General features: G+C 46.5%; 1 protein-coding gene across 5 annotated transcripts in view; it reads right to left on the reverse strand.

Moving 5' to 3' along the window:
- Positions 1-14,453, reverse strand: part of LOC139534957 (macrophage-capping protein-like) — a 33,884-nt gene extending 19,431 nt beyond the window's left edge. For 2 of the 5 annotated variants that reach the window (XM_071334512.1, XM_071334513.1), the window contains exon 1: positions 8,098-8,792. In XM_071334512.1, coding sequence (XP_071190613.1) covers positions 8,098-8,777 — 680 coding nt within the window. In that variant the 5' untranslated portion in view covers positions 8,778-8,792. Of the gene's footprint in view, positions 1-8,097; positions 8,793-9,344; positions 9,380-11,321; positions 11,678-14,202 lie in introns of those variants that run through there. The other 3 variants (XM_071334516.1, XM_071334514.1, XM_071334515.1) reach the window with 3 other exon arrangements.
- Between the last annotated feature and the right edge of the window lie 920 nt (positions 14,454-15,373).

A 15,373-nucleotide genomic window follows, 5' to 3' on the forward strand; every position in this document is an offset into this window, starting at 1 on the left:
CTAACAGTAGGTAACCCTGACAGTAGGTAACCCTGACAGTAGGTAACCCCCTAACAGTAGGTAACCCCCTAACAGTAGGTAACCCCCTAACAGTAGGTAACCCCCTAACAGTAGGTAACCCTGACAGTAGGTAACCCTGACAGTAGGTAACCCTAACAGTAGGTAACCCCCTGACAGTAGGTAACCCTGACAGTAGGTAACCCTGACAGTAGGTAACCCTAACAGTAGGTAACCCCCTAACAGTAGGTAACCCCCTAACAGTAGGTAACCCTCTAACAGTAGGTAACCCTAACAGTAGGTAACCCTAACAGTAGGTAACCCTAACAGTAGGTAACCCTGACAGTAGGTAACCCTGACAGTAGGTAACCCTAACAGTAGGTAACCCTGACAGTAGGTAACCCTGACAGTAGGTAACCCCCTAACAGTAGGTAACCCCCTAACAGTAGGTAACCCCCTAACAGTAGGTAACCCCCTAACAGTAGGTAACCCTGACAGTAGGTAACCCTGACAGTAGGTAACCCTAACAGTAGGTAACCCCCTGACAGTAGGTAACCCTGACAGTAGGTAACCCTGACAGTAGGTAACCCCCTAACAGTAGGTAACCCCCTAACAGTAGGTAACCCCCTAACAGTAGGTAACCCCCTAACAGTAGGTAACCCTGACAGTAGGTAACCCTAACAGTAGGTAACCCTAACAGTAGGTAACCCCCTGACAGTAGGTAACCCTGACAGTAGGTAATCCTGACAGTAGGTAACCCTAACAGTAGGTAACCCTAACAGTAGGTAACCCTAACAGTAGGTAACCCTGACAGTAGGTAACCCTAACAGTAGGTAACCCTAACAGTAGGTAACCCTGACAGTAGGTAACCATGACAGTAGGTAACCATGACAGTAGGTAACCCTGACAGTAGGTAACCCTGACAGTAGGTAACCCTGACAGTAGGTAACCCTAACAGTAGGTAACCCTAACAGTAGGTAACCCTAACAGTAGGTAACCCTAACAGTAGGTAACCCTAACAGTAGGTAACCCCCTAATAGTAGGTAACCCCCTAACAGTAGGTAACCCTAACAGTAGGTAACCCTAACAGTAGGTAACCCTAACAGTAGGTAACCCTAACAGTAGGTAACCCCCTAATAGTAGGTAACCCCCTAACAGTAGGTAACCCTAACAGTAGGTAACCCTAACAGTAGGTAACCCTAACAGTAGGTAACCCTGACAGTAGGTAACCCTGACAGTAGGTAACCCTGACAGTAGGTAACCCCCTAACAGTAGGTAACCCCCTAACAGTAGGTAACCCCCTAACAGTAGGTAACCCCCTAACAGTAGGTAACCCTGACAGTAGGTAACCCTAACAGTAGGTAACCCTAACAGTAGGTAACCCTGACAGTAGGTAACCCTGACAGTAGGTAACCCTGACAGTAGGTAACCCTAACAGTAGGTAACCCTAACAGTAGGTAACCCTAACAGTAGGTAACCCTGACAGTAGGTAACCCTGACAGTAGGTAACCCTAACAGTAGGTAACCCTAACAGTAGGTAACCCTAACAGTAGGTAACCCTAACAGTAGGTAACCCTGACAGTAGGTAACCCTGACAGTAGGTAACCCTGACAGTAGGTAACTCTGACAGTAGGTAACCCTGACAGTAGGTAACCCTGACAGTAGGTAACCCTAACAGTAGGTAACCCTAACAGTAGGTAACCCTAACAGTAGGTAACCCTAACAGTAGGTAACCCTAACAGTAGGTAACCCTAACAGTAGGTAACCCCCTAATAGTAGGTAACCCCCTAACAGTAGGTAACCCTAACAGTAGGTAACCCTAACAGTAGGTAACCCTAACAGTAGGTAACCCTAACAGTAGGTAACCCTGACAGTAGGTAACCCTGACAGTAGGTAACCCTGACAGTAGGTAACCCCCTAACAGTAGGTAACCCCCTAACAGTAGGTAACCCCCTAACAGTAGGTAACCCCCTAACAGTAGGTAACCCCCTAACAGTAGGTAACCCCCTAACAGTAGGTAACCCCCTAACAGTAGGTAACCCTGACAGTAGGTAACCCTAACAGTAGGTAACCCCCTGACAGTAGGTAACCCTGACAGTAGGTAACCCTGACAGTAGGTAACCCCCTAACAGTAGGTAACCCCCTAACAGTAGGTAACCCCCTAACAGTAGGTAACCCCCTAACAGTAGGTAACCCCCTAACAGTAGGTAACCCCCTAACAGTAGGTAACCCCCTGACAGTAGGTAACCCTGACAGTAGGTAATCCTGACAGTAGGTAACCCTAACAGTAGGTAACCCTAACAGTAGGTAACCCTAACAGTAGGTAACCCTGACAGTAGGTAACCCTAACAGTAGGTAACCCTAACAGTAGGTAACCCTAACAGTAGGTAACCCTAACAGTAGGTAACCCTGACAGTAGGTAACTCTGACAGTAGGTAACCCTGACAGTAGGTAACCCTGACAGTAGGTAACCCTAACAGTAGGTAACCCTAACAGTAGGTAACCCCCTAATAGTAGGTAACCCCCTAACAGTAGGTAACCCCCTAACAGTAGGTAACCCTAACAGTAGGTAACCCTAACAGTAGGTAACCCTAACAGTAGGTAACCCCCTAATAGTAGGTAACCCCCTAACAGTAGGTAACCCCCTAACAGTAGGTAACCCTAACAGTAGGTAACCCTAACAGTAGGTAACCCTGACAGTAGGTAACCCTGACAGTAGGTAACCCTGACAGTAGGTAACCCCCTAACAGTAGGTAACCCCCTAACAGTAGGTAACCCCCTAACAGTAGGTAACCCCCTAACAGTAGGTAACCCCCTGACAGTAGGTAACCCCCTGACAGTAGGTAACCCTAACAGTAGGTAACCCCCTGACAGTAGGTAACCCCCTGACAGTAGGTAACCCTGACAGTAGGTAACCCTAACAGTAGGTAACCCTAACAGTAGGTAACCCTAACAGTAGGTAACCCTAACAGTAGGTAACCCTGACAGTAGGTAACCCTGACAGTAGGTAACCCTGACAGTAGGTAACCCTGACAGTAGGTAACCCTGACAGTAGGTAACCCTAACAGTAGGTAACCCTAACAGTAGGTAACCCTAACAGTAGGTAACCCTAACAGTAGGTAACCCTAACAGTAGGTAACCCTAACAGTAGGTAACCCTAACAGTAGGTAACCCTAACAGTAGGTAACCCTAACAGTAGGTAACCCTGACAGTAGGTAATCCTGACAGTAGGTAACCCTAACAGTAGGTAACCCTGACAGTAGGTAACCCTGACAGTAGGTAACCATGACAGTAGGTAACCCTAACAGTAGGTAACCCCCTAATAGTAGGTAACCCCCTAATAGTAGGTAACCCTAACAGTAGGTAACCCTAACAGTAGGTAACCCTAACAGTAGGTAACCCTAACAGTAGGTAACCCTAACAGTAGGTAACCCCCTAACAGTAGGTAACCCCCTAACAGTAGGTAACCCCCTAACAGTAGGTAACCCTAACAGTAGGTAACCCTAACAGTAGGTAACCCCCTAACAGTAGGTAACCCCCTAACAGTAGGTAACCCCCTAACAGTAGGTAACCCCCTAACAGTAGGTAACCCTAACAGTAGGTAACCCCCTAACAGTAGGTAACCCCCTAACAGTAGGTAACCCCCTAACAGTAGGTAACCCCCTAACAGTAGGTAACCCCCTAACAGTAGGTAACCCCCTAACAGTAGGTAACCCCCTAACAGTAGGTAACCCCCTAACAGTAGGTAACCCTAACAGTAGGTAACCCCCTAACAGTAGGTAACCCCCTAACAGTAGGTAACCCTAACAGTAGGTAACCCTAACAGTAGGTAACCCCCTAACAGTAGGTAACCCCCTAACAGTAGGTAACCCCCTAACAGTAGGTAACCCCCTAACAGTAGGTAACCCTGACAGTAGGTAACCCTAACAGTAGGTAACCCTAACAGTAGGTAACCCTAACAGTAGGTAACCCTAACAGTAGGTAACCCCCTGACAGTAGGTAACCCCCTAACAGTAGGTAACCCCCTAACAGTAGGTAACCCCCTAACAGTAGGTAACCCCCTAACAGTAGGTAACCCCCTAACAGTAGGTAACCCTGACAGTAGGTAACCCTAACAGTAGGTAACCCCCTGACAGTAGGTAACCCTGACAGTAGGTAACCCTGACAGTAGGTAACCCTGACAGTAGGTAACCCTGACAGTAGGTAACCCTGACAGTAGGTAACCCTAACAGTAGGTAACCCTCTAACAGTAGGTAACCCCCTAACAGTAGGTAACCCCCTAACAGTAGGTAACCCCCTAACAGTAGGTAACCCCCTAACAGTAGGTAACCCTAACAGTAGGTAACCCTAACAGTAGGTAACCCTAACAGTAGGTAACCCTAACAGTAGGTAACCCTGACAGTAGGTAACCCTGACAGTAGGTAACCCCCTAACAGTAGGTAACCCCCTAACAGTAGGTAACCCCCTAACAGTAGGTAACCCTGACAGTAGGTAACCCTAACAGTAGGTAACCCCCTGACAGTAGGTAACCCTGACAGTAGGTAACCCTGACAGTAGGTAACCCTAACAGTAGGTAACCCTAACAGTAGGTAACCCCCTAAAAGTAGGTAACCCCCTAATAGTAGGTAACCCCCTAATAGTAGGTAACCCCCTAATAGTAGGTAACCCCCTAACAGTAGGTAACCCTAACAGTAGGTAACCCTAACAGTAGGTAACCCCCTAATAGTAGGTAACCCCCTAATAGTAGGTAACCCCCTAACAGTAGGTAACCCTGACAGTAGGTAACCCTAACAGTAGGTAACCCTAACAGTAGGTAACCCTAACAGTAGGTAACCCCCTGACAGTAGGTAACCCTGACAGTAGGTAACCCTGACAGTAGGTAACCCTGACAGTAGGTAACCCTAACAGTAGTTAACCCCCTAACAGTAGTTAACCCCCTAACAGTAGGTAACCCCCTAACAGTAGGTAACCCTAACAGTAGGTAACCCCCTAACAGTAGGTAACCCCCTAACAGTAGGTAACCCCCTAACAGTAGGTAACCCTAACAGTAGGTAACCCCCTAACAGTAGGTAACCCCCTAACAGTAGGTAACCCCCTAACAGTAGGTAACCCCCTAACAGTAGGTAACCCTAACAGTAGGTAACCCCCTAACAGTAGGTAACCCCCTAACAGTAGGTAACCCTAACAGTAGGTAACCCTAACAGTAGGTAACCCCCTAACAGTAGGTAACCCCCTAACAGTAGGTAACCCCCTAACAGTAGGTAACCCCCTAACAGTAGGTAACCCTGACAGTAGGTAACCCTAACAGTAGGTAACCCTAACAGTAGGTAACCCTAACAGTAGGTAACCCTAACAGTAGGTAACCCTAACAGTAGGTAACCCCCTAACAGTAGGTAACCCCCTAACAGTAGGTAACCCCCTAACAGTAGGTAACCCCCTAACAGTAGGTAACCCCCTAACAGTAGGTAACCCTGACAGTAGGTAACCCTAACAGTAGGTAACCCCCTGACAGTAGGTAACCCTGACAGTAGGTAACCCTGACAGTAGGTAACCCTGACAGTAGGTAACCCTGACAGTAGGTAACCCTGACAGTAGGTAACCCTAACAGTAGGTAACCCTAACAGTAGGTAACCCTAACAGTAGGTAACCCCCTAACAGTAGGTAACCCCCTAACAGTAGGTAACCCCCTAACAGTAGGTAACCCTAACAGTAGGTAACCCTAACAGTAGGTAACCCTAACAGTAGGTAACCCTGACAGTAGGTAACCCCCTAACAGTAGGTAACCCCCTAACAGTAGGTAACCCCCTAACAGTAGGTAACCCCCTAACAGTAGGTAACCCTGACAGTAGGTAACCCTAACAGTAGGTAACCCCCTGACAGTAGGTAACCCCCTGACAGTAGGTAACCCTGACAGTAGGTAACCCTAACAGTAGGTAACCCTAACAGTAGGTAACCCCCTAAAAGTAGGTAACCCCCTAAAAGTAGGTAACCCCCTAATAGTAGGTAACCCCCTAATAGTAGGTAACCCCCTAATAGTAGGTAACCCCCTAACAGTAGGTAACCCTAACAGTAGGTAACCCTAACAGTAGGTAACCCTAACAGTAGGTAACCCCCTAATAGTAGGTAACCCCCTAATAGTAGGTAACCCCCTAACAGTAGGTAACCCTGACAGTAGGTAACCCTAACAGTAGGTAACCCTAACAGTAGGTAACCCTAACAGTAGGTAACCCCCTGACAGTAGGTAACCCTGACAGTAGGTAACCCTGACAGTAGGTAACCCTGACAGTAGGTAACCCTAACAGTAGTTAACCCCCTAACAGTAGTTAACCCCCTAACAGTAGGTAACCCCCTAACAGTAGGTAACCCTAACAGTAGGTAACCCCCTAACAGTAGGTAACCCCCTAACAGTAGGTAACCCCCTAACAGTAGGTAACCCCCTAACAGTAGGTAACCCCCTAACAGTAGGTAACCCTAACAGTAGGTAACCCTAACAGTAGGTAACCCTAACAGTAGGTAACCCTAACAGTAGGTAACCCTGACAGTAGGTAACCCTAACAGTAGGTAAGCCTAACAGTAGGTAAGCCTAACAGTAGGTAACCCTAACAGTAGGTAACCCCCTAACAGTAGGTAACCCCCTAACAGTAGGTAACCCTAACAGTAGGTAACCCTAACAGTAGGTAACCCTGACAGTAGGTAACCCTAACAGTAGGTAACCCTAACAGTAGGTAAGCCTAACAGTAGGTAACCCTAACAGTAGGTAACCCCCTAACAGTAGGTAACCCCCTAACAGTAGGTAACCCTAACAGTAGGTAACCCTGACAGTAGGTAACCCTGACAGTAGGTAACCCTGACAGTAGGTAACCCTGACAGTAGGTAACCCTGACAGTAGGTAACCCTAACAGTAGGTAACCCTAACAGTAGGTAAGCCTAACAGTAGGTAAGCCTAACAGTAGGTAACCAGCATGCAAAATGGGAGCCAGACTGGCAAAGAGGTGGCAGGTAGCCTAGTGGTTAGAGGTGGCAGGTAGCCTAGTGGTTAAGATTGTTGGGCTAGTAACGGAAAGGAGGCTGGTTCAAAGCACCGAGCCGACTGTTGATGTCAAAGGCACTTCACCCTAATTGCTCCCGTTAGTCACTCTGGATTAAAAAGCCTGTTAAATGTAAATGTATGTATTTATAATAACATAAAGGGAAATGGCCTGGGTATTGGGTAACCTTGAAAGAAGCCTGTCTGAAATGGAAACATTCTGTAAAATGTTCCCCCCAAAATAATGAAAATGCTCTCAATTCATTTCAGTTTTGCACTCACAGGGGCCAGTGAAAAACCCAGTACTGATAAAGTGTGATTGGCACAACGACATAGTATTGTGAGGCAAGATGATGGCTACAGGGAGTAGCTTCAGACAATAAAACTTCAATCTGCAGCTTTTTTAGTTAAAGCTTCACCCCCATTGACAAAGAATGTGGCTGTTTGATCAGCTTCTATGGAAACTGCAACTCTGCCTCACACTCTCCCTCCAAACACTCACCTAGAGGTTAAAACTCCACTGGGTCTTTACCAATGGTTCTTACTGAGAAAGATAGCGGTGCCAACAAGCTAAAGCCCTCCTCCCTATCCTCAATCTTTAGATGAAATGTATCCGGTTGAGCAATTTCTCAAGAGCAATCTTTCACAATTGCATATTTCATCACAAGGCATTGAAATGCATGGTTACCAGGTTCAGAAATGCTTACTTAAAAGGAGACATTTCACTTGTGGCCAGACAGTTTCTCCTAGCCACCATGCTTCTACATCTGCATTGTCTGCTCTCTGGAGTTTCAGGCTCAGTTTCTATATAAGCACCTGTGACAACTGCTGATGTCAAAAAGGGCTTATAAATACATTTACATTTAAGTCATTTAGCAGACGCTCTTATCCAGAGCGACTTACAAATTGGTGCATTCACCTTATGATATCCAGTGGAACAACCACTTTACAATAGTGCATCTAACTCTTTTAAGGGGGGGGGGGTTAGAAGGATTACTTTATCCTATCCTAGGTATTCCTTAAAGAGGTGGGGTTTCAGGTGTCTCCGGAAGGTGGTGATTGACTCCGCTGACCTGGCGTCGTGAGGGAGTTTGTTCCACCATTGGGGTGCCAGAGCAGCGAACAGTTTTGACTGGGCTGAGCGGGAACTGTACTTCCTCAGAGGTAGGGAGGCGAGCAGGCCAGAGGTGGATGAACGCAGTGCCCTTGTTTGGGTGTAGGGCCTGATCAGAGCCTGAAGGTACGGAGGTGCCGTTCCCCTCACAGCTCCGTAGGCAAGCACCATGGTCTTGTAGCGGATGCGAGCTTCAACTGGAAGCCAGTGGAGAGAGCGGAGGAGCGGGGTGACGTGAGAGAACTTGGGAAAGTTGAACACCAGACGGGCTGCGGCGTTCTGGATGAGTTGCAGGGGTTTAATGGCACAGGCAGGGAGCCCAGCCAACAGCGAGTTGCAGTAATCCAGACGGGAGATGACAAGTGCCTGGATTAGGACCTGCGCCGCTTCCTGCGTGAGGCAGGGTCGTACTCTGCGAATGTTGTAGAGCATGAACCTACAGGAACGGGTCACCGCCTTGATGTTAGTTGAGAACGACAGGGTGTTGTCCAGGATCACGCCAAGGTTCTTAGCACTCTGGGAGGAGGACACAATGGAGTTGTCAACCGTGATGGCGAGATCATGGAACGGGCAGTCCTTCCCCGGGAGGAAGAGCAGCTCCGTCTTGCCGAGGTTCAGCTTGAGGTGGTGATCCGTCATCCACACTGATATGTCTGCCAGACATGCAGAGATGCGATTCACCACCTGGTTATCAGAGGGGGGAAAGGAGAAGATTAATTGTGTGTCGTCTGCATAGCAATGATAGGAGAGACCATGTGAGGATATGACAGAGCCAAGTGACTTGGTGTATAGCGAGAATAGGAGAGGGCCTAGAACAGAGCCCTGGGGGACACCAGTGGTGAGAGCACGTGGTGCGGAGACAGATTCTCGCCACGCCACCTGGTAGGAGCGACCTGTCAGGTAGGACGCAATCCAAGCGTGGGCCGCGCCGGAGATGCCCAGCTCGGAGAGGGTGGAGAGGAGGATCTGATGGTTCACAGTATCAAAGGCAGCCGATAGGTCTAGAAGGATGAGAGCAGAGGAGAGAGAGTTAGCTTTAGCAGTGCGGAGCGCCTCCGTGACACAGAGAAGAGCAGTCTCAGTTGAATGACTAGTCTTGAAACCTGACTGATTTGGATCAAGAAGGTCATTCTGAGAGAGATAGCAGGAGAGCTGGCCAAGGACGGCACGTTCAAGAGTTTTGGAGAGAAAAGAAAGAAGGGATACTGGTCTGTAGTTGTTGACATCGGAGGGATCGAGTGTAGGTTTTTTCAGAAGGGGTGCAACTCTCGCTCTCTTGAAGACGGAAGGGACGTAGCCAGCGGTCAAGGATGAGTTGATGAGCGAGGTGAGGTAAGGGAGAAGGTCTCCGGAAATGGTCTGGAGAAGAGAGGAGGGGATAGGGTCAAGCGGGCAGGTTGTTGGGCGGCCGGCCGGCCGTCACAAGACGCGAGATTTCATCTGGAGAGAGAGGGGAGAAAGAGGTCAAAGCACAGGGTAGGGCAGTGTGAGCAGAACCAGCGGTGTCGTTTGACTTAGCAAACGAGGATCGGATGTCGTCGACCTTCTTTTCAAAATGGTTGACGAAGTCATCAGCAGAGAGGGAGGAGGGGGGAGGAGGGGGAGGAGGATTCAGGAGGGAGGAGAAGGTGGCAAAGAGCTTCCTAGGGTTAGAGGCAGATGCTTGGAATTTAGAGTGGTAGAAATTGGCTTTAGCAGCAGAGACAGAAGAGGAGAATGTAGAGAGGAGGGAGTGAAAGGATGCCAGGTCCGCAGGGAGGCGAGTTTTCCTCCATTTCCGCTCGGCTGCCCGGAGCCCTGTTCTGTGAGCTCGCAATGAGTCGTCGAGCCACGGAGCAGGAGGGGAGGACCGAGCCGGCCTGGAGGATAGGGGACATAGAGAGTCAAAGGATGCAGAAAGGGAGGAGAGGAGGGTTGAGGAGGCAGAATCAGGAGATAGGTTGGAGAAGGTTTGAGCAGAGGGAAGAGATGATAGGATGGAAGAGGAGAGAGTAGCGGGGGAGAGAGAGCGAAGGTTGGGACGGCGCGATACCATCCGAGTAGGGGCAGTGTGGGAAGTGTTGGATGAGAGCGAGAGGGAAAAGGATACAAGGTAGTGGTCGGAGACTTGGAGGGGAGTTGCAATGAGATTAGTGGAAGAACAGCATCTAGTAAAGATGAGGTCAAGCGTATTGCCTGCCTTGTGAGTATTTGATTGTTTCAGTGTTGGTGAGCCACAGTGGTGTAAAGTACTTTACAGTCATTTTTTTGGGTATCTGTACTTTACCACTACATTCCTAAAGAAAATATACTTTTTACTCCAAGCGTTTGACACCCAAAAGTACTCGTTACATTTTGAATGCTTAGTAGGACAGGAAAAGTCCAATTCAAGCACTTATCAAGATAACAAATCCATGGTCATCCCTACTGCCTCTGATCTGGCAGACTCACTAAGCACACATGTTTTGTTTGTAAATGATGTCTGAGTGTTGGAGTGTCCCTGGCTATTAGGGAAAAAAATAAAAATAATTGTGCCATTTGATACATAAGTATATTTTCACAATTACATTTACTTTTGATACTGAAGTATTGTATATTTAAAACCAAATACTTTTACTAGGTGACTTTCACCTGAGTAATTATTTTTTACTTTCAGGTATTTTCCCCACCTCCGGGTAGCCACATCACAGGATACCCTAAGCACAACCTCTTTCCTTATACTACTATAGCGGAGCCAATCACACTAAAACTTTAACATATTCACCTAAACCAATAAAATGTCTCTACGTCACAGGTAAGGATGTAGGTATAAGGAAGTGCAGGTAAGGAAGTTCATGCACGTAGCAACAACCCAGTGAAAATAGAGCCTATCATTCATGCTATCTATCAGCAAGGCCATTAGGCCCTCGTAAAAAACAGAAGCGCTCTAATTCCAATTAGCAAAACAGATCGAATATATTGGCCAGCTCCAAATAATCAATAAACAGAACAAAATCAAGCTGGTAAAAGTAACCAGTCAGAGAAAGATTGATAGATACAAAAATAGAAAAAGTAAATATTTGAACACACATGCTAGCCTATGTAGGACACATAGCCAAGGGGACACCAACCACCGCACATAGGGCTGCAGGTGTCCGGCGGTAGGGTTTAGGGTTACAACGCTTAGACAGCGTGGTGAAGAGGTTAAGACGAGAGAAACTTAACTGCATGATCCCCTCGGCTAGCTCCGGCACAGCACCTGACTCCAGCTCCATTCTGCCTGATGGCTGCTCGAGTGTTTGTGACTAAGTGGACAGAGGAGGCCTGGTTGCTCCTCAGCTGGCCTGGTTAGATTATATGAGGAAGGCAACGTGAGCCCGGAGAGTGATCTGAGCAGCCTTGGCAAGGGCGCCCTATGGGGGAAGAGTCAGGTTCCTGACAAACGCTAAACACCACGGCGACAATGATGACTGCTGGGCTGGCTCCCCCATCTTCCCTCTCCCCTCTTCAATGCCTAACCACTTTGCATGGGCCAGAGCAGGGTAATGAGAGAGGGGAAAAAGAAGATGCGTCTTGACACTGACAGATGTCTAACTGGTGCGACAGGCAATTTGTACACAGTCCCTGACAAATCAACAAATGAGCACCCTCCTTTCCTCATCTCATGTCTCTCATGAGCATTGATTGGACAGGACAGGACAGTACAATTGGGGTGCATTTACACAAGTCCAATTATGATATTTTTTCCACTAATTGGTCTTTTGGCTAATCACATCAGATCTTTCCACATCAGCTCTTTTTCAGAGCTGATCTGATTGGTCAAAGACCAATTAGTGTAAACACATCCTTAGTCTCCATTGCATCTCCCAACCAGATCAGTGATAAACAAAAATAAACAAGGTTACAAGCAAAGGAGACCATGTAAGATAATTGGGATGTAACCCAAGAGACAGGAACCTCCCAGCTAGCACATTTATTTCCTTGGAAGTTGTGGGAACGAACATTTTTGGTTTCCCATTATTTCTGGAAACAAAGCCATATGCTTCCTGACTGGTAAAACTGGACATTTTTTAAAGGTTCTGAGAATGGAAGTGAACCTTTAGTTTCTTCTGGGAACATACATTTTTAGGTTGCAGGGAGGTTCTGAGAACGTTTTGCTATGGTTTCCTGAAAGTTTTCCTGGGAGGTGTTATTAACGTTCTGAGAAGGTAATTAAATAAAGTTTTTAGAATGTTTCACTATGACTTTTAATAACACTGCTAGCTTAGTTGAACTGTTTTGAACTTCAAGCACTCGTAAGACACACAGAAATGCATTCGCTTAGGCATTAATCATGCAAATACAATTCCTTTTTATTTTGGACTGGCATCAGTGGGATTCAAACCTATGATCTTCTGTTCTCTGTCCATGGAATCAATCCATTGCGCCACTAGGATAGAGCTAGCATGACAGTTTTTTAAAACTCATGCAAGCTGTTCATTTTAGTCTATTCTAACAGGCCCCGTTTCAAAGAAAAAACACTCATTAAGATCAGGTGTGAACACACTTAACAAGATCGAGGATAGAGAGAGTTTTGTTGATGCCGAGAACAGAATGTGTATGTTTTTAAATAACATCCTTAGAACTTTCTTTGAACATTACTAATGTTGTGTTTTTTTCTGGAAAGTTTTCTTAATGTTATGAGAAACTGTAGGAAATGTTATACTGAAGTACTGAAATTCTCACTTAAGAAAGATATGGTTCTTAGAACATTATGTGCTAGCTGCGTTTAGAACTTTATGAGCTATCTGGGTATCCTGTACCATTCCCAGAATATTGTGGGTAGTTTGTATGCAAAATAACCATAGGACAACCACGCTCTCACCAACATATGGTTCTCAGAACATTATGTGTTAGCTGGGCTAGGCCTTTGGCCCTGGGCAGCAGAGGGCATTTTGCTTCAGGTTAAAGAGCGAGACGGGGTCAGAGATAGGGTGCTGGGGTCACTGAGCCAATCAGGTCATTCATGCGTTCTTAATCAGAGGGAGTGACAATACACAGACAGACAGAGGGAGATATGAGTGTAATTATTCTTTTTTTGCCTTTATTTAACTAGGCAAGTCGGTTAAGAATAAATAATTATTTATAATGACAGCCTACCAGGGAACAGTGGGTTAACTGCCTTGTTCAGGGGCAGAACGACAGATTCTTACCTTGTTAACTCAGAGATTCGATCCAGCAACCTCCAACACTCTAACCATTAAGCTACCTGCCGCCCCTGTAGTGTAGTGACTGTAGTGACGCCTCTTGCACTGAGATGCATTGCCTAAGACCGCTGCGCCACTCGGGAGCCCAATTTGCCAATTGACAGTGGGTGTGTGTGTAGATTGACAGTGTGTGTGTGTGTGTGTGTGTGTGTGTGTGTGTGTGTGTGTGTGTGTGTGTGTGTGTGTGTGTGTGTGTGTGTGTGTGTGTGTGTGTGTGTGTGTGTGTGTGTGTGTGTGTGTGTGTGTGTGTGAGTCTGCGTGCCAGTGGAGGCTGCTGAGGAGAAAAACAGCTAACAATAATGTCCGGAACGGAGCAAATGGAATGGAATCAAACACCTGGAAACCATGTGTTTGATGTACTTGATACCATTCCACCAATTCCGCTCCAGTCATTACCACAAGCCCGTCCTTCCCAATTAAGGTGCCACCAACCTCCTGTGGTGCGTGCTTGTGTGTGGGTGGAAGGTGTGTGTGAGGGAGATAGAGAGAGATGAAATTCAAGGGAGAAATAATTACATTGAGATAACAAGTGATAAAGGAATACGTGCAGAGCAGAGTCCATAAACAATATGTACACAGAGAGAGAGAAACAGAGAGGAGAATGAAGAGATAGCTAACAATATGATTGATATAGATATCGAGAGAGTATGGAGGGATGGAGGGTGTTAAAGTCAAGGGTGGAAAAGGGAGGTAAGTGAAGTGTGACTAGTTTCAGTGTTCCCTCAGATTCCTCAGCTAATTTGAAGAAAGAATGCAAGATTCAGTACAAGTTGGGGAGAAAAGTTGGGGAGGAAAGAAAAAGACCAAGACAAGAAGTGAAATGTGAAGAAAAAAAGTACAAGTTATTTCGTAGATCTTACCTTGTAACTTTAGTTGAGGAGGTAGTGGATTAGGACACGTCTGTGGCGAGAGAGAGAGAGGAAATGTAGTCATGCAAAGGGAGCGTCTACACACACACACACACACACACACACACACACACACACACACACACACACACACACACACACACACACACACACACACACACACACACACACACACACACACACACACACACACACACACACACACACACACACACACACACACACACACACACACACACACAATCTGAACCACACATTCTTCCTGTCTCTGTCTCATACAGTCATAGCCCAGCCCCTTGGTTTACAGAAAAAAATTAACTGCAGATAAAGTAATGAGAGAGAAAAGCTAAGGAAGCAGAGAGTGAGAGAAAGGCTGAAAAGAGTAAGAACGGGGTGTGAGAGTGTGGCATTAGTGAGACAAAATGATCAGAATAGAATAAGAAAGAGTTGTGAATGACTTTGTGGCATGAGTATTTGTTTATCTTAATGATTAACTATTCAGCCACTATTCCTTCAGCATAGCAACATAACCAAACTAACCAGTATTCATATGGCCTCTCCCATAGACACACCTTGTATGGGGAACACTTACCTGACTGAGTGCCCATTATATAGTGATATGACCTCCTACACAGTGACACACTGCATAATCACCAGCCTGGAAATTCTTATGTGGTTCTACAGGGACCTAATTACACTGTGACCCTTGGGGATTCCTTAATGATGATAGTGGGCTGGGCTGACGTTACTATTTCTTAACACTTACATTTTGACTTATGTGGGGCACTGATTTTTAGGAGTGGTGTCCAGCAAACTCCATAACTTGAACCTTGTTCCACATAGTACGTTTTTTGTAAAGTCAGTCCGGACAATGGTGTCTGCTAAATGTGTACATCTGTAGTTTCTCTCATTTGGTCAATATTTCAGACTGTTATATTGATATGTATTGATTTAATCAAGGCAATCTAAATTGGCACATTTTGAGGCCCGTCTACATCCTCAGTACTTCCCTGGAACATCCCATTTTGGTTGCGGTGAGGATGCAGGGTTTGATTACCAAATACACCAACCAAGATGGAAAAAGAGAAGTCCACATTCTAAATAGACTCAAGTGTGTGACTGTGACTCAGTGTACTATATCAGGTGACAGGAAAATAGTCAT

The sequence above is a fragment of the Salvelinus alpinus genome, chromosome 11, assembly GCF_045679555.1.
Source record: "Salvelinus alpinus chromosome 11, SLU_Salpinus.1, whole genome shotgun sequence".
Taxonomy (NCBI): Eukaryota; Metazoa; Chordata; class Actinopteri; order Salmoniformes; family Salmonidae; genus Salvelinus; species Salvelinus alpinus.